The 25,641-nt window shown below is 40.1% G+C and overlaps 1 protein-coding gene across 20 annotated transcripts in view; it reads left to right on the forward strand.

Moving 5' to 3' along the window:
- RIMS2 (regulating synaptic membrane exocytosis 2) overlaps positions 1 to 25,641 on the forward strand; it is a 736,866-nt gene that overhangs the window by 616,824 nt on the left and 94,401 nt on the right. For 7 of the 20 annotated variants that reach the window (XM_069731757.1, XM_069731754.1, XM_069731755.1 and 4 more), the window contains 2 exons: positions 16,679 to 16,785; positions 24,828 to 25,000. In XM_069731757.1, the coding sequence (XP_069587858.1) occupies positions 16,679 to 16,785; positions 24,828 to 25,000 (280 nt within the window). Of the gene's footprint in view, positions 1 to 7,291; positions 7,325 to 12,298; positions 12,335 to 16,678; positions 16,786 to 24,827; positions 25,001 to 25,641 lie in introns of all 20 variants that reach the window. The other 13 variants (XM_069731750.1, XM_069731739.1, XM_069731740.1 and 10 more) reach the window with 3 other exon arrangements.

The raw sequence follows: 25,641 nt of genomic DNA on the forward strand, positions 1-25,641 counted from the left end.
CAATAATGACCTATCCTTGGTATATCAGATCAGGGCAGGTCTGACTTGAAGAAGCTATATCACATGGGAACTGTAGCACAGCTCCATACATTGAGGAGCGGGTGTACTCATTGTAGTTTGTGGGGCTGTCCTTATGTCTCTTTGTGGAAGGCCACGTGTCCACAAACAAAAAAAACTGATCAAACTTGTCAATGCTAATCTATGGGTCTTTAAAAAACTTAGACTGCACATTGATGCCATCCTAATTGCATCCTAGTAGTCCTTTTTAATTGTTTGCTAGGAGACTGTTGAGGAACTTTTTTTTTTTTGCATACAAGAAAAACTGATGAAAGACTGATGGTAAAACCTGACCAAACACTGATAAAATCTGATCCAAAACACTGACGGGAACTGGATTACTGAAGGGAAGGGCTTAACCAAACTAAGCCACAAGTTGCCTGTTTTGGGGGTGTTCTTAGTTAGGGTGTAGTCAAGTCTTTGGGGCATGGCTAAAATATCCCAAATTTTGAATGTGCATTTTGGTAAGTATGAAATTTGATTAAAACGTATGAGCCCACCTGCTGCAACAAGGTGACTGGTCAGGTAGGAGGATTGGATGGCAAGGTGGAGTCACCGTTCTTAAACACTGAAAGCAAATGTATATCTATTTATCTCTGTCTCTATTGTCTATCTCTTATCTATCATCTATCTCTTATCTCTCTATTATCTATCGATTATCTATTATCTATCTATTATCTATCGTATCGATCTCTGATCTATCATCTATCTCTTATCTATCTCTTATCTATCTACACACCCAAAAAATGTGGAGTTCAAGTCCAGATTAATTAAAAAGGTATACATTTATTACACATTAAATCATATACAAAGAATAAAGTTAAGCTAAGATAGCACAGAAAAACAGTGTGACCACCTAATAATACCACATGCAGATACATCAGTAAAGTACACAGTGCATACTAAGTAGAAGTGAGAAAACAGCAGGACAGGGTGGCAGGTATCACTAGTATGTAGGTCCATTTAGGAACCCGGAATCAAATGTTCCATCATTCAGAAGTCCTCCCCAGCCCGACTTCCTTACCCATTCTGCAGTATCAACGAAGCCGACTCGAAACGCGCGTTGGGGCCACGGTGTGGACCCCTTGATACTGCAGAATAGGTAAGGAACTCGGGCTGGGGAGGACTTCTGAATGATGGAACATTTGATTCCGGGTTCCTAAATGGACCTACATACTAGTGATACCTACCACCCTGTCCTGCTGTTTTCTCACGTCTACTTAGTATGCACTGTGCACTTTACTGATGTATCTGCATGTGGTATTATTAGGTGGTCACACTGTTTTTTCTGTGCTATCTTAGCTTCCCTTGTTGAATATGTAAAAACCTTGCGATATTTGATTCAAACTTTATTCTTTGTATATGATTTAATGTGTAATAAATGTATACCTTTTTAATTAATCTGGACTTGAACTCCACTTTCTTTGGGTGTGTTGATTTATGTTTTGGAGTGTCCAATTGGTATTTTGGTGTGATTTTTCTGCTATTGGCTCCTCCACTTGGTGTTGAGCATGTGAGAGATCTGTTTTCATGCTTTCTATTTTGGGCTGTATTTATTACTCTTATCAGCTATCTCATATCTATCTCACATCTATCTATTACCCATCTATCTATCATCTATCTAACTATCTGTCCATCTATCTATCTGTCCTCTCTCTCTTCTGCACCTATCTTTGAACTTGGTTTGGAGTTTGAACAGTACATATTCCTTTTGTGCATCATATGGAAATGAGGTCTCAGTCTTCTTTTGTAGTTGTTTTTATTGATTGTCCCACATCGAAAGCAACAGTACTTAAATATAAAAGGTATATTATAAACGGCAAACGGCGAGATGTGTAACTATTGTCCTGGACAAGTGCCTTTCACTAGTGTTGTCCTACTTTTCTTTCTCCATGGTAGATGACTGCAGATAGAATAATGTCCACAATCTTGATTTAGAATGAACAAAAATGGGGATCCTTTGCGTTCCTAATAGGGACCCTCAGGGTGAATGGAGATCTGCAGGAATAATCCAGTAAACATGATTGCAGGAATGCGGTTTATTATCTACGCGTTTCAGTCATCCGACTTCTTTATCAGGATAAAACCACAGACTGTTTCAGTCATCCGACTTCTTCATCAGGATACAACCACAGACTGTTTCAGTAATCCGACTTCTTCATCAGGATACAACCACAGACTTTCAGTCATCCGACTTCTTCATCAGGATACAACCACAGACTGTTTCAGTAATCCGACTTCTTCATCAGGATACAACCACAGACTGTTTCAGTAATCCGACTTCTTCAACAGGATACAATCACAGATTTTCAGTCATCCGACTTCTTCATCAGGATACAACCACAGACTGTTTCAGTAATCCGACTTCTTCAACAGGATACAACCACAGACTGTTTCAGTAATCCGACTTCTTCAACAGGATACAACCACAGATTTTCAGTCATCCGACTTCTTCATCAGGATACAACCACAGACTGTTTCAGTAATCCGACTTCTTCATCAGGATACAACCACAGACTTTCAGTCATCTGACTTCTTCATCAGGATACAACCACAGACTGTTTCAGTAATCCGACTTCTTCATCAGGATACAACCACAGACTTTCAGTAATCTGACTTCTTCATCAGGATCCAACCACAGACTTTCAGTCATCCAACTTCTTCATCAGGATACAACCACAGACTTTCAGTCATCCGACTTCTTCATCAGGATCCAACCACAGACTTTCAGTCATCCGACTTCTTCATCAGGATAAACCACAGACTGTTTCAGTAATCCGACTTCTTCATCAGGATTAAATCACAGACTGTTTCTCTCATCCGACTTCTTCACCAGGATACAACCACAGACTGTTTCAGTCATTTGACGTCTTCATCAGGATACAACCACAGGCTTTCAGTCATCCGACTTCTTCATCAGGATACAACCACAGACTGTTTCAGTCATCCGACTTCTTCATCAGGATACAACCACAGTCTGTTTCAGTCATCCGACTTCTTCATCAGGATACAACCACAGGCTTTCAGTCATCCGACTTCTTCATCAGTATACATCCACAGACTGTGGTTGTGTCCTGATGAAGAAGTCAGATGACTTTGAAACATGTACATAATAAACCGCATTCTTGCTACCTTGTTTACTGTATTATTCGTGTGGATCTCCATTAAACCTGTGGATCCCTATATGTTTTTTAACCAGTGAGTCTGCAGCAGCTGAATATTTCTACGCCATTTACATTGTTGTGCAGTACACAACTCCACCAAGTGATTAAGTTTCTTTATTGAATCCCAACTTCTCACCAGATAAGATCCGCTTTTTTGCTCCTCAGCTCTCTCTCTCCAAATATTGATCTGTCACTCTCTCTAGGTAACATATTCTGTAAAAAGCGGTATTCATACAAAAGGAAATCTCAAACAGTCAAGCTTCTGAAAGCTGAAACTCGCCTTTCTTTAAAATGTCATCAAAGATTAAAAACCACATTTAGCTTCTCTCTGACCCGTCACTTGCTCACTGACAGCTCTCTCTGATGTCTATATATTGGGAGAGACCTGTCAATCAACTGGAGCAGAGTAGGCAGAAGCAGGTGGGGACGGCGCTGGACTAGTCCCGGCTCTGTCGTTGCGCTGCAAATTGAAATTGAACACCTAAAAAGAGAACTCAGTCATCTCCTTTAACCAGGGCTTGTGAAGACTGGATTATTCTCCTGAATAATCATTTATATTAACCACGTTTAAATCTATTCAGATATATTCATATTCTCATTCTTTTATATTTACATTAACTTTAAGATTAAGTCACTAAATATTAACCTAAACCACTGAACATTTGATGGGATATTTGAACGAGTTCAGAAGTATATTGACTTTACCTCCCAGGGGCAGCAACCTTTATATAGACTTAAATGGGGAAGATTATGGAACATGGACTTTTTGTACTTGTCCAGGACGATCACTGTCATATTTTATATTACATACAGTATCTGATCCTTAAAGCCTGACCCAATCGCTGTGGTCAGGACCGCTGAGCCAAATTGGCATGAACGGCATGAAATCATTGACATGGGGCCAACAGGACCATTAAGTAGACTGTTTTGACCAGAATTATCTTCACGAATACTCGGCTCTATTGTATACCTTTTTTGGGGTACACTCCTTAAAAAAAGTTAAAAAGATGATAACCACTCGCCAGATCCTTTCTAGTCCCATCTATACATGAAATTCTTTCTCATAGCATAAGTGAATTGCCTACCATCTTCCTTCTTTCTGGTTTCATTATATGCCAATAGAATTTCTTCCAAAAGGCATTGTCGTATGAAGACACCCCAGTAGATAAGGGCATATTGACAGCATAGAGGGGGACGTTTCCCACTCAGGACCCACCTGCATAAGTCACTATGGAGAGCTATAATCATCTGAATGGCCACCACATAATACTAAATTTTCCCTGGCATAACCAACTCGTTGTCCCCAGCTTCACCAGGCAAGATCAACTGTTTGCGGGAAGTCTCTGGATAAGGACCCAGGGGCTTCTTCTTTTTACAGGAGTGGTCTGTGATGAGTCCAGCCATTTCATAGAGAATGCCGACTTCATTTCCACCAAGGCATATATATTCAGAAGGGTCTTTTCCTAAGTTTATTGCATATTCATCAACACTCGTTGAGAACCATAGCATGTTAATCGCCTGTGCCACTTGGTGCCATTTGATGACTGCAATGGGAGCCATGCGTAATTACATATAGCAGATTGTAGATCCATTACCTTTAAGGATTTCCACATAAAATCGCAACTCTGCCATATTTTAGTGAATTAGCAATAGCTTATAAATACTTTTATAGGATTTTTTTTTTATTTTTGTCTTTTTTTTGGGGTAGGGAGGGGCAGTTGTCTCTGCAAAAATGTCAACAAAGTGCTGTCATATTGGTTGGCATCTTTGTATTTGCTCACAAAACTGATGATAAAATTGGAACTTTCTTATTTCGGAATATTCCAATAAATTTATAAATTACCTTAGGTTTCTGGGGAGATAATTAGAACGTCCATATTGGCTACACTGCCTGTTTTCAATTTTTAAAAATGGCTGCCGCAATCAAACATATTTAATTATCTAACCTCGTCGAACGCTCTCGCTTTTTGGTTACTACTGTGTGGCCAAATTGTACCTTTTCGTAAGGAAATTCCCATTAAAAGGGTTTGTTGTCTTAATAGACTTTTCGTGCCAAGTCAACCCTCAGCCTGAGGACAGATAAGAGGCAACAAGCAAAAGAAAGGATTTATTTTTTCTTAGAATTTTCCTGCATTGTTCATTGATACAATTCAGGCTATTAAAGGAGGGGTAACTACCTCTATTAAGGTAAATGTAAAAAAAAAAATGCTTTTTCATGATTTACGTTTCATGATTTGTACATTATTGTGAATTCTTTTTCTTAAATGTTGTCATATGTACATTTTTATTCCTCTATGGTCCGTTTTAGTTTTGGCAATAGTACAGGGAGAATGAATTCCTCAGATGGTAGTGAATGATTACAGGCCCAAGCCCTTAGACTGCACTACTGAGAGGTACAGCATGTCTACTGAAAGATATGGCGTGGAATCACCATGTATATCAGTGCTACACATATACAGTACGGATATTTGCCACCGTCAATGTATGGAGTAGACATTGATGTACTTAATCTTAATCCAAACAAGATCTCCATGACAACACTGTACCTGACAGAAACTAGAAGGTGGCATGTTGTTCTCAGAGTCTCCCAGTAGTGCAGCCTCAGGCTTCAGGCCTGTAACTCTAAGGGATCCTGTCTCAGTATATAAGATGTTAAGAACATTTTTGGAGATTTTTTTTTAGTGGTGAATCTATGGAATTTGTACATAACGGTGGAAATGTATAACTTGAATGAAGGTTGATTGATAACCAACCACTCTTCACTAAACCAGTTATTACCTCATAAAGTCATATTCAATGGTTCTTACAATATAAAACTGTCAAATGTATGCATTGTGTTGGCCCACTAGATTTACCTGGTGCCCTAAAGAATATCAAATTACTTTGCGTATCTATATACTGTATATACACACATACATAGAATATATAAAAAGCAAACTTCCATATATATGTTTTCTTTTTATAAATTTTATAGATGTGTGCTATATATATATATATACATATATATATATATATATATATATATATATATATATATATATATATATATATATATAGTAATCTCATAATATGGTAATATCACGTTTTCTTTTTATCTTTTTATAAATTGTACGTATGTGTGTGTATATACACACACATGATTTACTAATATATACCGTATATATATATAAATTTGTACAGTAATAGCATGATATCTTATAGGACACTAGGTAAAGTCATCACAATGCATATTAGACAGCTTTATATATTTTATTTTATATTATTTTGTGTGGACCTTTTTTTACTTCTAAAACCCAAGAAAAAAAAAACAAAATGAGCATATACCCTGTAGTAAGTGGATAGTAATAGTACATGTAAATAACTTGGGGTACTTGGTTAACACTATTTTGATAGAAAAAAAAAGCGTAACAGCCATCCCACCGCGACAAGGTGTATCCAGTCGGGAAAAGTCCTATCCTGTCTCTAGGTCTGCTGACACACAAGGTAAGATTTTAACTCTAGAGACAGGATAAGACTGACCCGACTTGATAGACCTTTTCGCGGTGGGCTGGCTTTAACGCTTTTTGATCAAAATTTTTGATCAATATTGTGTTAACCAAGTACCCCAAGTTATTTACATGTACTTTTACTATTTACTTATAGTATATATGCTCATTTTGTTTTTTGGGGGGCTTTGTCTGTGAAATGGCCACAGTGTGAACATGCTCTTACTTTTTCCATGTATACCAACTTATGTTTCTTTGTTTTTTTTATATACTTCTATATAACTGTGTCATTTAGTATAGTTATTGATTGACCAACTTATTCACAGGGTGCCGAATGTTAAATTGCTTTCCAAATGATTTACGCTCATAGCTTGTGTGTTCTCGGAGTCTCTTTTCTATTGTCCTCTTTGTCTTTTTGCTCCTGTTCATTCTGTGCCATCTGTCTGCGTACAATCTGTGCTTTTTCCCAATTTGTACAAGGTGTTTCTTTTTTTTCCTTGAGTGTCCACATTGCTTTCTTCTCTGAGTCTCACACTCACTCCCATCTCCTTTGTCTCTGTCTGTCATTGCATGGTGTTGCCACAGAAGACTTGGACTTGCCACGAAGACGAAACTCAGGTCTGTGTCTTGAATCTTTGCTTCCTGTTTTGTCTTTGTCATTGTTGCTGTGTCTATTTCGTGGTGCATCTTTTTTCATTCCTAAGGAATAATTTCATATGAAACATAACTTTTTTTTGTCCTCTTTATGACAACTGTGTGAAAACTATTATTTTAGAATGGGCATAATGCAAATGGTATGGTTCTTAAAGAAACAAGAGCAGGACAATGCTAAACTCCAGAAATCTTCACCTTGGGCACCTTCAGACCTTTTTAAATATTGCCTGTAATATAATAGAAAGGTCTAGGTACCTTTCGTAATGTTTGAATTGGATTTGCCATCATGCTCGTGCTGAGAGGTTCTTAGTCTCGCTGCTCTTACTGTAAAGAATCCCTTTATGTGTTAATTAGTGATGAGCGAGTATAGTAGTTACTCGGGTTTTCCCGAGCATGCTCAGGTGTCCTCCGAGTATTTGGAGTGCTCGGAGATTTAGTTTTTGTCGACGCAGCTGCATGATTTTCAGCTGCTAGACAGCCTGAATACCTGTGAGGATTCTCTAAAAAACAGGCAACCCCCACATGTATTCAGGCTGTCCAGCAGCCGCAAATCATGCAGGAGTCCAGACCTCAATCCAATCGAGAATCTGTGGAAAGAGCTGAAAACTGCTGTTCACAAACGATCTCCATCAAACCTCACTGAGCTCGAGCTGTTTGCCAAGGAAGAATGGGCAAGAATTTCAGTCCCTCGATGTACAAAACTGATAGAGACATACCCCAAGCGACTTGCAGCTGTAATCGCAGCAAAAGGTAGCGCAACAAAGTATTAAGTTAAAGGGGCCGAATAATATTACACGTCCCACTTTTCAGTTTTTGATTTTCAACAAAAATTTAAAATAACCAATTAATTTCGTTCAACTTCACAATTGAGTTCCACTTGTTGATTCTTCACCAAAAATTTACATTTGGTATCTTTATGTTTGAAGCATTATATGTGGGAAAAGTTTGAAAAGATCCAGGGGGGCCGAATACTTTCGCAAGGCACTGTAGATAGATAGATGAATGGATGGATAGATAGATATGAGATGCAGTCCAAAGAATTGAGGCAGCACACCATATACAGATATAATCAAGGCTTGAGAAAGGTCCACACTTCTGGACCGAAACATTACCGTATGGGCTAATAAATATATTATATCTTTATATGATTTGCTGCCTCAATTCTTTGGACTGTATTGAAGGGCTGGCATGAGACTCTGCACCCTATGGTGCTGCTTTTTACTCTTTTTTTCTAGATATGAGATAGATACATATTAGATGCATAGGTAGATATTCGATAGATAGATAGATAGATAGATAGATAGATAGATAGATAGATAGATAGATAGATAGATAGATAGATAGATAGATACGGTAGATAAATAGATAGATATTAAAGGGAACCTGTCACCCCGAAAATCGCGGGTGAGGTAATCCCACCGGCATCAGGGGCTTATCTGCAGCATTCTGTCATGCTGTAGATAAGCCCCCGATGTTACCTGAAAAAGGAGAAAAAGACGTTAGTTTATTCTCACCCAGGGGCGGTCCCGCTGCTGGTCAGGTCGGATGGGCGTCTCTGGTCCGCTCCGGCGCCTCCTATCTTCTTTCCATGACGTCCTCTTCTGATCTTCAGCCACGGCTCCGGCGCAGGCGTACTTTGCTCTGCCCTCTTGAGGGCAGAGGATAGTACTGCAGTGCGCAGGCGCCGGAAAGGTCAGAGGCCCGGCGCCTGCGCACTGCAGTACTTTGTCTGCCCTCAACAGGGCAGAGCAAAGTACGCCTGCGCCGGAGCCGTGGCTGAAGACCAGAAGAGGACGTCTTGTAATGAAGATAGGAGGCGCCGGAGCGGACCGGAGACGCCCATCTGACCTGACCAGCAGCGGGACCGCCCCTGGGTGAGTATAATATAACGTCTTTTTCTCCTTTTTCAGGTAACATCGGGGGCTTGTCTACAGCATTACAGAATGCTGCAGATAAGCCCCTGATGCCGGTGGGATTACCTCACCTGCAATTTTCGGGGTGACAGGTTCCCTTTAATAGATAGCTAATAGATATGGCAGATAGATATAGATAGATAAAAGATGATAGATAATAAATAGATAATACAGATAATAGACAATAGATATTGGATATATTTGATAGATAGATTTATAGATAGATATTATTATAATAGATAGACCTGACGGAGGTGGAGGAATACATGGAAGTTCAATACCGTTGATAACATTTCAGAATTGAATACTTCACAATGCAGATGGACTCACAAATTTTTGCACTGAGGCCCAAAATCCTGAAGTTATTACATTTTATAGATTATATACTTTATATATTTTTCTTGTTTTTTTTTTTGTTTTTTTTTACTTCAAGAGGTACTTTATCTATGTTGACTGTACTAGGTATTAAGATATGACAGAATTGCATGGAAAACTCAAGCAAATGTCCGACCAGGGCATATGAATGTCATACAGGGGGTCCACCACTCGGGTACTCCTGTTTAGTTGTATTCAAACTTTTCAAGTCTTTATCTGAGCTGGCATGTAATATAAAGCAGCAGCCTCTACAGGGAAACATGTCTGGCCGTCTGCAGCTCCTGTAACTGTCAGTGAGATGAGCAAAAAGGTTTGCAGGTTTCTGGTCCGATGGCCATGCCGGTAGTCCATGACTGCCAGATCATAGCCCTGAAAACCTCTTCCTACGACATCCCCAGTGCCTCTTCTGATTAGGAGCCCACCGGGACGCCATTACGTTGTGTTGCAAGCCACGCATGATTTATTGGCAACCTGCTAATCAGAAGAGGAGCCGGGAATGTTGCTGGTAGAAGGTTTGCAGTTCTCTGGTACGGCAGCCACGGACTAGTGACGTGGCCGTTGGACCAGTGTCCTGCAAATTTTATTTCCTAACTCTAGTTATAACCATAGCTTCATGTTTTACAATACTATCATATCTCGGGTACCTTTAGGATGCGATCATATGTAGATGCCACCAATGGAGGGGCCACACATAGCGGAGTTGAGAGCCACGTGTGGCTCTTGATCCATTGATTGGGAAACACTGCATATTTTGTCATTGCCTTTTAAATGCCAGAATAAAAGGCTTTTACTGTATTTTAGAGGTCACAAAGTTCCTTCCATGGAAAACTGAAAAATATCCTTTTTGACTAGTAGTGACATCCATGTCGCACAGTGTATATATACAGATAATCTACCAGCAACGTTCATTCTCTTGAGATGACTTGAAGACTGCAGTGACAGAGTGAAGACGTCTTGCTGCTATTTCAAGCCTGGGCTTTGATGAATGACATTTATATACGGATAATTGTAGAGTTTGCAGCAGAGTTATTGTATTGGTACGCAGGTAGCAGAGCTGAATTTGTCATTTAACTGTTTCTCTTGAGATAATGTAATAGCAAAAGGTGAATGCTATAGAAAAAAAATGACAATATACAAGAATTGCTGTCAGTGCCATCATAGGCACACATCATTAAAAGGGTTGTCTAAAATTATGAAAAAAAGAAGCCGAGCCTTTTTTTTGCAGACCAGAACATTGTTTTCTGAATTTGACTAACGTGCTTTAAATTCAGAATAAACTGGTAGATATGACATAGTATAGATAGACATAAATAGATATAAAAAATGACAGATATAGATAGATAATAGATAGATAATAGATAGATAGAGATAGATAATAGATAAAGACAGATAGATAGATTATAGATAGATAGATAGATATCAGATAGATAGATGATAGATAGATAATAGATAGATAGATGATAGATAGATAGACAGATAGATAGACAGATAGATAGATAATAGATAGATAGATAATAGATAGATAGATAGATAGATAATAGATAGATAATAGATAGATAGATAATAGATAGATAATAGATAGATAGATAGATGATAGATAGATAGATGATAGATAATAGATAGATAATAGATAGATAGATAGATAGATAGATGATAGATAGATAGATAGATAGATAGATAGATAGATAGATAGATAGATAGATAGATAGAGCAAAAAAACGGAACAGCACAACACTTTTGCTTATCTTCGGGTCCAAGGCCCCAGGCAACCAGTCCAACGATTGCACCAGGTTTATAAAGATTCAAAAGAAGAGGCAGCACTCCATTTCTTCAGTGAAAATTGTGGAAGATTTAATCAACCCACTTGTCTGGGTGACGTTTCGGCTCCATCTGAGCTTTTCTCAAGGTCTTTCTCTGCTTGAGAAGGGCTCAGATGGAGCCGAAACGTCGCCCAGACAAGTGGGTTGATTAAATCTTCCACAATTTTCACTGAAGAAATGGAGTGCTGCCTCTTCTTTTGAATCTTTAGATAAATAGATAGATAGATATGAGAAAAATCAATCAATGATTAGCAGTAAACAGAAATTATTGAAAGTAATGATAAATTTAGTAGATTGTAGATACAGTACTGTCCCTTTAAAAATGGAGAGAAAAAAACTAGTACAAAAAGATTAAATTTGTGGGATAGCTGAGTGAAAAAAATATATTGTGAAATATAATGGAAAAAAGGTCATGCAAAGTTCTAGGGTGTACCTTAGTCTGGCCCACCGGTTAGCAGATGAATCCCCTGGTGGGCCCTTGTGAAAACGAACATTCCTAATACACTTGATTCATTATTTACAGAGAAAAGCATCATCCACTGATTCAATATACAAACTATTCAGTTTCAGATTATATAGAAACATAAAAAATTGTGAACTGGGGTAAGGTTATATTACATGTAGCTGAACAGTGGGCCCTAGAGTCAACATTACTGGTGGGCTCTTGTTACCCCAGTCCGACATTGGTGTTGCTAGTGTAATAGAAGGGATAACGAGACAAATTCCATCCATTTTCCATGTTTTATTCAATTCTGATGTGCTTGCGTCCCTGTGTTGCATCATCGCTTTAATTTCAGTCTTCCATTACATTTATCATTTTTTGTTTCTAGAAGACAGAACGGCAGAACAAGAGAATGGGGATCCAGGTATTGGACTTAGTTAGAAGCATGTTGTGGAATTTTTGTTTTCGTGTATCAGTGTTTTTAAAGGGGTTATCCAGGACTATATTCATTTTTACCGTGCGCCTAAGAACTAACAGACAGGTAGTTGCTAACCTGCCTGTTCTGCCCAGCGCAGATCTCTGCCCGAACAGAGAGTTCACTCACCGCTCCTGCCAGTGATTCTGCTGCTTCCGTTGACGTCACATCAGCGGAGCAGTGGCTTCTCTTCATCTCTGCTCTGTTGATGGGGCATGACTGCCAACGTCCTGCTGATTGGCATAACTCTGAGGAGCCGGCTGTCAATCAGCATGGCGTCAGCACTCACAACCCGTCAAAAGAGCAGTCCTCAAGAGCTGCTCTGTTAATATGGAGCAGTAGAATCGCCTGCAGGAGCCGTCAGTGACCGATCCGAGGTGGCGCCGGATAGAAAAGGAAGGTAGTTGATAACTAGGTAGCAACTACCTGCCTGCTAGCTTTTTTGGATCATAGTAAAAAAACTATTTAATCTTGGATAGCCCCTTTAACAAAGGACTTTCAGTGCGTTTTTAAAACATTACAATTTATTTTTCAGTAATTCCATGTATAAATTCCATGTCTGCTGAAATGAATGCAAGCTCTAACAGGTGCAATAGGCCATGCTCCCCTTTGTAGGCCACACCCTTCATAGCCAGTTTGCACCCCATGCCCATTTTCCACCTTCTCAATGCTATGGTGCCCACTTCCCTGAAACGCTAGAGCACAAGAAACCTTCTGAAATCATTGATATCCAGAATGTTTGTGCAGGTCCTACTTTAATGGCCGTCCAAGAGGTCTTGTCTTTTTTTGGAGATCCTCACAGACATTCTGGTAGAGTTGACAAGTATGCTGATTGCTTGAGGCAGGGAGTTGTAGTCCTGATTGTCGGCCACAACGGCAGGTTTGCCTGCAGTCCGAAAGCACCAAAAACTGATCATCCGAGAAGATGGTGCTAAATGATGAATGTACCCGTTGGGTTGCTGCAGACCAAATTTCTAAGCACCATTACACTTTATAGGACAGTTACGTTCTGTGTTTGACAAGATGTATCATTTCCATATTACTATGTTTCCCTCGTTTTTAGCAAAGGAATTATTTTGAGCAGACAAAGCAACCATCAGATTGTCAGTGAGATCCACGTACACTTTGAGGGTTTACATTGTTATTTTCATTACATTGCTTTACCGTATTTTCCTAAAAGGTCCCACGCATTTTAGTCTGTCCAGGTAAAAGATAGGACACAGTGGGTATTCCACCCTAATTAACAAAGATAACGATGGTCATAGTTACCCAACTCTCTCAGACAAAAGGAAGGCCTCCCGAATACCCGAAAAGTTTGGAAAATCTCACAAGTCCTGACAAAATCTTCTGGACATTTACTAGACTTTTTGGTCCAATGGATGGACTGTTCCATGATTGACAGCTGCAGTTTTTGTATACACCATCATATATATAGGGCTGTCAGTCACTGATTACAATCACCCACTGGACTCTTAAGCATAGAAAGAGAAAGGATAAAGAATAAAATACACATTATAAAAAAATATTTTCCTATAAAATTAATAATCTACACTTCCTCCTACTCTTAATCAGCACAAATGTGAAGACTTGTTTGTAATGTGACATAAGCAGTATATACATTACGGTCCCACTGGTGTAATTAAAGGTTTGGTCTCATGTTCCTTCTTTAGGAGTGGGACTGCAGACTACATGAAAGCAGACTTGTGAATCCTTGCAGTGTGCACACTGTCAGGATTCTCCAATGCTGGCGCTAGGAGCGGCGGGTGCGTGACCGCAAGTAAGCAATTTGCATACATGCCGTCACATGCCAACTAGACATGCATGGCCTCTATCAATGCAAGTGTACTGAGCGAGGTTGGACTCGTCTAGTTGGATTGTGGCCGGAATTATGCATATCGCATTCATATCGTTACATGACCCCCCAATCGTGGTTCCGCGACCGCACAGTGCACAAATCTGCAGTCACATGGGCCGGCAGCCCCTTTTCAGCTTCTTATTCTATGATATTAGCCAATGAAAACACCCAGCATCAAAACAATGCCTGATTATACATAATTAGGATGGATAACGATGTAAAGCCAAGGAATAGCCTTATTTATACATTACTTCCTGCTACTGTGGGTTTTGGCACTATGCTTTCATCTAGGGCAGGGATCCCCAACCTGTAGCTCGAAAACCACATGTTTCCTGCCAGCCCGGGATGTGTGGCTCATGGTTGTCTACCAGTTTGGTGCATTACAGCTATTAAGAGTAGATCTCTAGAAGGAGACTTTTGTGTGTAGCCCCTGAAGGGCAGATCTGAATAGGGGTAAGATAGGAAACCCTGGAGTTTGGAATACTGCCTTGTGATTTCAGTGGAAAAGCTTTGGCTGTCATTACACCGGTAATAGGGGGCACTACTGCGAGTGGGGCAGGAGCTGGATGTGGCTCCCAGCCTTCTCTCAGAGCTGAATGTGGCTCTCAAGGTCAGAAACGTTGGTGGTCTCTGGTCTAGGGACTATGCCTTTCGTCTGTAGGAGTGCACCACTCCCGTGCCTCCTGGGTTCCTGTTTGATGGTTGACTCTACGCTACTGATAATTGACCAACATCATGGTTGCGCCACTTCCTCGAACTGAGGGCTCTTCCATGTTGATAGCAAAGGCATCTTAGCCTCCGCAGCCCTGGAGAAGTGCAGCAATGCGGCCAGCAAGCAGCGCATACTCCTTGCAGGGTGGCCGGTAACCTAAGCAATAAGATGTACGCCTTGGAATTAAAATTCACTCTATGAGAATAAACTGGATTTATTAGATCAGGAGTAAATTGTAAAACTGCTAGTTTTTATATTTGCTTTGTAATTGTACCTATTAATGCAGGATTAGCACTGTGTCAGCAGGACATTAGGGGAAAATAGCCGGCTCGGGATAGTGCCATATCATTTTCCATTTCAGGCTGTGATTATAATATAATTTATCAAGTAGTCTCTAAAGTAGCACGCACAATATACGGGAACTTGGGAAAACAGCTATAGTTTGTACAAGTCTGGCAACGTGTGCTCTTATTGCTTTCTAGCTGTCTATTATCTATCTATTTATTATCTATTATCTATCTATTTATCTATTATCTATGTCATCTATCTATTATCTATCTATTTATTATCTATTATCTATCTATTTATCTATTATCTATGTCATCTATCTATTATCTATCTATTATCTATCTGTTATCTATCTATCTATTATCTGTATCTATTATCTATCTATCATCTATCTATCATCTATCTATCATCTATTATCTATCTGTTATCTATCTATCTATTATCTATCATCTATCTATTATCTATCTGTTATCTATCTATCTATTTATTATCTATCATCTATCTATTATCTATCATCTATTATCTATGTATTTATCAGTCATCTATCTATCTATTATCTATCTATCTTTCTATCAATTATCTATCTAACTATTATCTATCTATTATCTTTCTATCTATTTATTATCTTTCTATCTATCTATCTATCTGTAATTATTAAATCGGTGTAAACGCTCCACCAACTTTGATGGTGATCCAATATTAATGACTATTACAATACTCTATTCCTTGGACTTGGCTGGCAGGGGATGCTACAACACTGATTTTCCTCTCCACACTTTCATGGTCTCCATTGCTTTTACAACTAGGCATTTGATCATTGCAAACTCTTATCAGCTGCAGACCACATTCACCATGCAACACCCGGGGTGATTATTCTCAGTGCATTGAATGGGGTGATATTCTGCAGTTTCCATCTTATTCTCCGCAGTTCATGCATGGTTGGGCTTAATTCAATGTAGTAGATTTTAATAGTAGAGGCATTTGTTGTTTGCTCTGAGCATCACCATGAAGTCTACGTGTCTATTGCACAGTGGAGGCATTGTTGTGTAGGCTTAGAATAACATGGCAGCTTTCTAACCTAAACTGTGTCACACCTGTCCAGTTATGTGTATTGAAGTGAATGGAGCATAACTGCAATACCGCACACATCCTGTGGACAGGTGTGGCACTGTCTATGGAAGAAAGCAGCCATGTTGTTCTAATCCTATGCAGTCATCAATAATAATAGAATGTCAGATAGACCCCAAAGTGCACGTCCAGCTGGTGTACCCATGGGGCTGACGTGCTATGCCTCCATTGGTAATTCTGCAGCTGTACAGGTGGTGAGTGATCATTTTAATAAGCGGCTTCCTATGGTTGTTAAAGGTAAATTATTTTTATATTTGAAGAACTGATAGCCAACAGTTTGGTGGTAAACGCTGTGCTCTGCTCCTCACAGGTTCAATGGATGTAGAAGAGAGGAATCGACAGATGAAAATGAAGATGAACAAGTACAAGCAGGTGGCGGGGTCCGACTCCCGGCTAGAGAAAGATTATCATTCCAAGGTGAGGAGGAGACCTTGTGTATCGGGTTGGGACTCTGACTAGTCCTGGTTACTTGCCACGCACACGCCACCCCGGCGCTTACTGCCATGCACACCTCGTTTGTAGCGTTGATTATGCTTTATTTATTAACAGGGTTGGACCATTCACAAAATTTATCAACAAGATAAGTGCTAAATGTAGGATTTCTGGGTGTCTTACCACTTCTGATGACAGAGGTCCCATGTCCCACCATTAGAAAGGAGCAATGGGACTGACCGATATAGCCAAGTACATCGCTCACTATATGGTCTCTGATTTTCTCAGATGAGCGCTATCTGTGGTTCAACATCAGTGAAATATCCGATTTTGATAAGAGTGACAGATCAAAATCGGCAATGCAAGGCTATAAGAAAAAAATGACATCCCAGTGTTATCCGATTTTCACAGACTGACAGAATGGACAATGTGAATAAACTTTTTTTTTTCTTTTTCTCTGCATGTCCAAGAAAAACTGAACTGAGGCTACACTAATCAAACTCTGATCAGAATAATGGGACCGTTTTTCTCAGAAAGCTATGGTGTGAACCTAACCTCTCCATCATGGCCTCTCTCATGGCCTCCGAATGCAGCATTAGTACACCAGATGACCTCTACTCGAATGGAGGCCAAGAACCCCGTGCTTTTGAGATCGGTGGGGTTCGCATGGCTGGCATACATTTATCACTAATCTTGTTTATAGGTGATATACAATGTTTTTGGTCCAACTCAATTAAGGTTTTGCGTTGGAGGCCTCCATCTGCTATTCAGTCATGCTTTTGTTTTGTTTTCTAAACTCGCTTTAGTGAAGATTATCCAACATAAAAAGGTTACATCATAGAACAAAAGAACAAGCAGTACGTCTCATTGCTCTTTCATACTGCCTGGCAAAGGTAACTTTGCCCATAACATACCATGGATCTAATATTGTAACCAAAACCATAAGACCCCCATGTCAGGCCCCAAATATCACATACTTTATCCTGAGAGAATACTCTTCATCGCCCGGGGGCTAATGTGAGTCAAAGGGAAATCAAACCAAGGTTTCCATACCTTATCACATTTTTCAGTACAGTGTCTATTTTTACATATCACCCTCTCTTGGAAGCTACAGTATTGACCCAGTGTGAAATTCTCGAGAGTCTACTATCCATCCATCTCATGGCGATAACCTTGTGGAGCCAAAAAAAATGTTTCCCTGAGAAGACTGCGAGGGTGGTGAGGACATGTCTACTCATGTAGGATTCATAATAAACAATCCTTAGGGCAGAGTGGTACAGGGGATTGTTGGGTCTCGATGAGGATAGCTGTGACCTCTTTCCAAAAGTCTGCCATAGGAGGTCAGGTGTATAAAACCTACCGCCTCTTCCCCACATCTACGTCAAGGCCTTGTTCCAATCCTCCTCTGATAGGGAGGCTATTACTGTCCTCCATTTGGCCTGAGCCAGCAATGGCAATGAGGAGCATCTTCTGCTTAGTAACGGGGTGTATAAAGAGTAGATCAACCCCTTGGGTCCTTGGCTCCTTAGATTCTCAATCAGGGGGTCTGAAGATTTGAGGGAATTTCCAAAGTCTGGGAACTGGGTATTTAGGACATGCCTTAGTTGCAGATGCCTAAAGAAAGTGTGTCTGGGGACTTGATAAAGCAGTTGACATTGATCAAAGGAAACAAGAATGCCCTGGAGACATACCTATGCCAGAGAGTGGACCCTTACGTTCAACCAAAAGTGAACATCTTGGGAATGTAGCAGTTCATGACGAAGACCGTTATGCCGTAAGGGGGACTCAGCTCCTGTGTCCTTGAATTGAAAAATCTTTTTTGGGGGGCTCTGCACACTTGACTAGTCAGTCTTGTTTGATGGCTAAAGTAGCATTAATGGATGTGAAGACATCTTTACCCTCCATGTAGTGCACCCTGGGAGCTAACAAGGTCAGCATAAGGTATTACATTTATTTACCTGCTTGGTGGGAATTCATTCACATGTTGTCCACCTCTATAATCATTTTTTTTATTGTACCTCTAATGCATGTGGCTCCAGACTAATGATAAACCCTGTGTATCTGATCCTTCATCCATACTCCCTTACATTTGTCGCTTTCTTCTTGCTGATCTACTGAACGCATGTTATCAGGATCTGATTCGCTATGTCGCTTTCTCCATGCAGGGCTTTGCAGGAGCTTAAGTATCCATGGTTACGACCACTAACAACTGTCACTATATGAGTGGTCGTAACCATGGATACCTAAGCTACTGTTATGCACTGCACATAGGGTAAGTGATATAGTGAATCACAAGAACTACACTAAATTTGTAATTGGAGGTATTTGCTAATATTATTAATATTACACCTAATACGTATTGGGATCGGAATTTAGAGATGGGAATACCCCTTTAATTTTATCTATTAAATGTATGTATTTGGGCCTATATTTTTGCATTTGGGCTTCATTAAAAATGTTGCACTGTTGTTGTCTTTTGCTGGCTGCAGAAAGATAAAGGAGGATCCATCCGTGGGCTCCTTCTGACAGTCTTACCGCAGAGTTTTTAGATCTTTTTCTGGATGCCTCTTAGCTGATTTATAACAAAGTGTAACCTACAGTACAGGAAAACAAACAGCCTGTAAAAGTCAAACGGTGCTACATTTTTAATGAAACACAAAGGCAAAAATGTATTTTTTAACCCCAAATACATGCATTTAAGGGAAAAAAAAATCAGCAAAGGTGAGCTACCCCTTTAATTTTAATTTTTTTAAGGACTTATTAAACATTAAAATAAGTTGATTTCAAAATGGACATACCCTGTAAGTGAGCCCGGTTTAGTATTTTCTGCACATACAGGGGGATTGTATCTCTCCGTATAGCACTCTTGTGTTTGTAGTTAGTTCTCCTGGTCCAGACGGCTCATCAGCAGAACTCGCTATATCTTTTCTTAATGTGAACGTGCATAATCTCCATTTCAGAAAAAGACTACTTAGCGTTTTAATTAGTATTTTCTCTCCGCTACAAGACTGTACGTATTCTTTCATATCCTTGAAGCAAAGCACAAAATGCAATCTGTCACCAGGCCGGGCCGGGCTCGGTTTTGCAGGATGCCAGCTGCAAGTCTCTAGCATGAATATATTTTAATCTTTCTTTCCCAGTTTCAGCAGTAATTGCAGATTATCATTCAGATCTGATGAATTTTGCCTAATTTATTCTCGCTAAAAAAAAATAATACATTGAAGCTCGCACACTCTCTGAGAACATATATATTATTACAGCGCTAGATTAAAAAAAAATCCTAGAAAGGTGACAATGTTTGAAAGCCATTAAAGGCTGTTGTCTAGTTCGGCCAATGGCTTCGTGCTGCAATAAGTGAACTCTTACTAAGTGTTCAGTTCTACTGCAGCACCCCCGCAGGTTAATTGAAGTGTTACACAATTATTAAGTTAATGGGTTATCAGTGTAATTTATTTATTTTACTCACTTATATAGCACAATTAATTCCACAGCGCTCACAATCTAGATTCCCTATCAGTATGTCTTTTGGAGTGTGGGAGGAAACCGGAGAACCCGGAGGAAACCCACCAGAACATGGGGAGAATATACAAACTCCTTTCAGATGTTGTCCTTTTTGGGATTTGAACCCAGGACCCCAGTGCTGACCACTGATCCACCATTTTGCATGGATATGTCGAGTCTTCCAGAGCTAGAGATACATTTTGTAATTGTTTTTCACCCGGGTTTAGACAGGGTCATGGACAGAGGGCTTCACTTTATTAAAGAAGTTATCCGGGACTATTTTTTTTTTTTATCTTCAACAATGTGCATAAGAACTAACAGGCAGGTAATCGTTAACTAACTACCTGCCTGTTGTGCCCAGCACCGATCTCTGCCGACACAGAACGATTACAGACCGCTCCTGCCGGTAATTCATCTGCTTAGACAGTGCTCGTCTTCCGCTCTGCTCTGCTGATGGGGCATGACTGTCGATGTCATGCTGATTGACCGTCTGCTCCTCGCTGCCTAACTTCGGGTAACCGACTAGCTCAATCAGCATGACGTCAGCAGTCACACCCCATCTGCAGGGCAGCCCTGAAGAAGAACAGCTGCTCTGTTGACGTGGGGCAGCTGAATCACTGGCAAGAGCGGTCGGTGATTGTTCTGTTCTGCCTCTGTTACCAACTACCTGCCTGTTAGTTTTTAGGCACATAGAAAAAAATAGTCCTGGACAACCTCTTTAACTAATAGGGTATTTGAAAGTTTGGTTTTCTGAACCATAGTTATGTTAAGGGGAGACCTTATGCTAGAGCTGTTTACCTATTAAATAGAGCTGTCTCTATTAAAATGTCATATCTAGTCACTTCTATGGATCGGAGCCATGTTTATCATCACTGTGGACCTTGGACTCGTCTCGGTGTGCATGACGGCTCTTCTGACATATGTACTCCACTGGTAGGAAAAAGCCCAGGCTCACCACTAGTCCTGAGTGAAGCATGGTTGGTATTTGGATCCAAGCAAAACCAGAATTTCCATGTCTAGTCCAAATGTAGAATTTTAAAGGGAATCTGTCGTGGTGATTTTATTGCAGAAGTAGTAATATAGCAATACAGGTCCTTACAATAATAAATATGATACCAGTTATATAGCAACCCGATGTACCAGAGCTGAAAAATCAAATTAGCCTGGAAGGGAGGATGTGGTCTGAGTATATCATGCTCTCTATGAACTTCCAGGATAATTTGTATGTGGCTCTGGTTACTATAAAATTACTACAGGTTACTACGAAACTGGTATTTTTGTTGCACCAGGATCCTTACAGCCATACCACTATCTTTTGTAGTTGGCTGGCTGTGAAGACTTGCGGCACCTGTAAAGACCAGGGGCATGGTGCGCAGGTCAAACAATGCTGATTGTATAACACCTTCTGTTATTCTATATTGTTAATTCTTGCTTTACTAAACATATGTCACAAAATATGTAACGACCCCATCGGGGGTCGGTCAGCGTACGGCACAACACACAACGGGATGATGTAGGGGAGAGGAAGGCCCTATCGATACGGAATGAGTGATGGTCACCACCTAAACTGAAACCTGAGTCTGTCCCTGCACTCCCCTAATGCCCTAGGCGGGTCCTTACCCCCATTGCCGTCAGGACCCTCGTCCCACGCTGTCACCTCCCTCAAAGAGATCTTGAAAAAGACTAATGTCGAAACGCGTTGATATGTTCATATAAAGCTATGTGCCCGAAAATGTATATATATGGAGCGATTTTTAACAATATGGAATAAAGGTTATTTTTTTACTTCACCCTCGCCTGTTGCTGGATTTTTCTCTTTACCATTTAAAGGATGGCGGGAGTGGTCACCATCCACATCAGCTGACCCAGCAACTCTGCAACTACAGTAGATTGCCAGCGAGGGAAAAACTGACATTAACCCCCGCTGATCCTGAAAGGAAAAAAGCTAGATTTAAAACAAAGTGGAACCAGAGCTGCCACAAATCCAAAAATGGATTGTGACAACATAACCCTAAAAAAATTAATAAATCCTGGTAGATCCCTTTCATTTTAACAGGGTTTATCAATATTTTTGAGGCGAATACCCGTATGGCAGACTGCAACACACTTTCATGCAAGAATACTATGAATCGAAACAGAACCTTGGATGAACCCGATTAGCACAAGTAAGAATAAGTCTTAGCTGTGACAGTCTCATCTTTGATTGACTGATTGCCTCTAATGGCATGGAAATTGCAGTAATATACAGTGTATAAACTAAAAGAAAAACAAAAATAAATTTAGAAAGACGTATCAAAATGTTCTTGACTGTTTAGTTGGCAATTAGTAGAAGTTATGCTAATCGGCACAGGTTGTTCTTCCACGCACATTTACATCTCTAAAATGTATAATTTCCCAGCCCGTAATTAACGTAACTTCAGTTCCTGGCACCATGCTCAGCGCTGGCAAGTCCCCCTCCACCCTGAGAGGAAAGCATTGTACATGACTCTGTTCCGAGACCTCAGCTTAGGCATGTCGGGCAGAGAGGATGGCAGCTGGTGGGGTGGGCAGCTATACATTTTACCATAGATTTATTTTATTAATCAATTACATTATTAATTGAATCAGAATATATATTTGCTGTCTTTGGGTAAAGTGATTTTCTATCTTTTTTTTGTGGGGAAAATCACATACAGGATCATAATAAAAAGGGATGTGACCCTTTAATAAAAACTGGAATAGGACCCCACTCTAACATGCAAAAGTATGGATCCTACAAGTTTGAGTTGTATTTACTACGTCTTCCGTTTTACTTTTTACCATCTGTTTTTTTTTCTACATTGTGCTTCTTCTCTAGAGTCTTTTAGGACCTTCCATACTATTTTGCTTTTCACTTTTCGTTCAAATTCCATTTTTCACCTTTACACAGGGTGATTCACTCGTTACCTTACCCTAAAAAATTGCTGTAACTTCTAAAAGACATAATCTATAGCACTGAAATTTGGATTGTACATTCCTTGGTTCATGAGAAACTGATGTTTTAAACCAAGTGTTGAAAATGTCCACCGATTGCATCCAAGCTGCATGTGCCGTTCCATCTTGTTGAATGGATTCTGCAGGATGTCTGGGGTCATAGCCTGAATTTCTCGCTGTAATGTTTGTGGCTTGTTACTGTATACCCGACCTTTCAAATGGCCCCAAAGGAAAAAATGCAGCAGATTTTTTCGGATGTCCTCCATCATGCCTATCCAGTAATGTTCCTGTACGTTCCAGCTTATTTAGAAATGACGGAATACATGGTTTGGATGGCGGATTTTGACCTCCAAACTTCTTTAGGAACTCACTTTGACTCTTCTTTAAGGACTCCAATAAGTTTCTCAATGACAACGCGCTCCTCCAATCTGTATCTGTACATTATTAACAATTGAAGAAGGAATTCGGCAGGAGTGAAATCCCGGCTCCAAATATAAACTACAGAAAGGTGTACAGCAAGTCTATCCCGTATTGTAGGCAACTGGCTAGGCGACAAATCAGTGAGACCACTCCGTGCGAAGATGTTTCTCATCACGGTCACTGAGGTTCATTGCACTCTCACTTTTCATGAACCAAAGTAAGTACAGTCCAAATTTCAGTACAGTCGACCATCAGCAATTTTTTCAGGCGAAGTTGCGAGTGTATCACCCTGTACTCTCTAGTTGTCTGTCATCCTACAGAAACAATTTAGTGATTGCCCCTCACCTCGTTTAGGAATTGAGGTGGCGCTGTCTAAGCGACTGCACGCTATAACCGCTGCTACACCTCCCAACCTGGTAGTTTCGTCCTAAACCATATATATTTACATATATCACACAGTTGGGTACAGGTCGTCCATGCAAGTGTGTGACTTTGCAATGTCTAACTTAGTGGTGTAAGATTTTATCGGGATTACAACTAGCACTGCACAAATGCAGTTCCAGCATAAAGAAGGCTAACTTATTTGTGCCCCATGATCAAATCAGTGCATCTTATCTGCTTCCAAACTTAAAAATAAAAACCTGTGTACTTATTGCAACCATCGGATAGTAGAGGTGTCATCAAAACAAATCTCATAAAATATTCTTCTTTATGTGATTAGTCTACAAAAACCAAATAACATTTTTTTTAAAAATCCATGAAAAATTGACGTGCTTCAAGTTATTTTACGTGTTGGCTTTCCATGGATTTTTACCCTCTTTTTTTGTCATGTGCTTTTTTGTGGACTAATTAAATAAAGAAGAATTATAGATTATACAATGGCCCTCACAGTCCCCTGATCTGAACATCATTGAAAATCTGTGTGTGGTAAGACGACTCAGGAGTCTCACAAAACTGGACAATTTTTCCAAGTAAGATTGGATGAAAATCCAATAGCAATAAACTCAAATTTTCAAGGAGACATTCATAAAAAAAAATACATTGTATGTATACCATAGGGTTTGCATCTTATATGTATTGCAATCTAGATGCCGTAGGTCATAAGTATCCGTGTTCTCAGAAGCGCTGAGTCTCGTGCATCCTTTGTTTTTCAGTATCGATCAGGTCGGGATCCACAGAGAGGATCAGACAATGTCTCCAACAAGTCTTCAGACAGTGATGTGAGTGACGTGTCTGCTGTGTCCCGGACTAGCAGTGCCTCCCGTTTTAGCAGTACCAGCTACATGTCTGTGCAGTCAGAACGACCGCGAGGGAACAGCAAAATAAGGTGAGTTGTGTTATAATGTGCTCTGAACATAGGCCGGGGAGTGACTACATGTAAATCTGAACGAGCACTGCAGGGAAAATCAACACATTGTGTTTTGACTCATGCAGGACCTAAAGTGAAGGAGCATAACATAGGTATTCAGAGAATTAATAATTACATTTTATAGGAAATAGTGATGAGAGAACGTGCTCGGATAAGGTGTTCCCCGCTAACGGAGTGTCTTCAGCATGCTCGAAAAATATATTTGAGTCCCCGCAGCTGCATGTCTCACGGCTGTTAGACAGCAGCAACACATGCAGGGATTCCCTAACAACAGGAAATTCACGGATATGTTGCTGCTGTCTAACAGCCGCGAGACATGCAGGGACAGGGATTTTTCGAGAAAGCTGAAGTCACTCAGTTAGCACACGAGCATATATGGATAACGCCTTATGAGAGCACGTTTGCTGATCACTAATAGTCCCAATTTTATTGCAAGTCCATAAAATAACATAAATATCTAGATATCATTGCACAGGATGCCTCACAAACAGTGGGACACCAAATAGGTATTTGAAACACAGCAAATGAAAGAATAAAAAGCGCATAGATGTAAGAGACTCAAAAAGGTCAGACGATAGCAAAAGATTAGGAACAGCGAG

Source organism: Ranitomeya imitator, chromosome 6 (genome assembly GCF_032444005.1).
Source record: "Ranitomeya imitator isolate aRanImi1 chromosome 6, aRanImi1.pri, whole genome shotgun sequence".
Taxonomy (NCBI): Eukaryota; Metazoa; Chordata; class Amphibia; order Anura; family Dendrobatidae; genus Ranitomeya; species Ranitomeya imitator.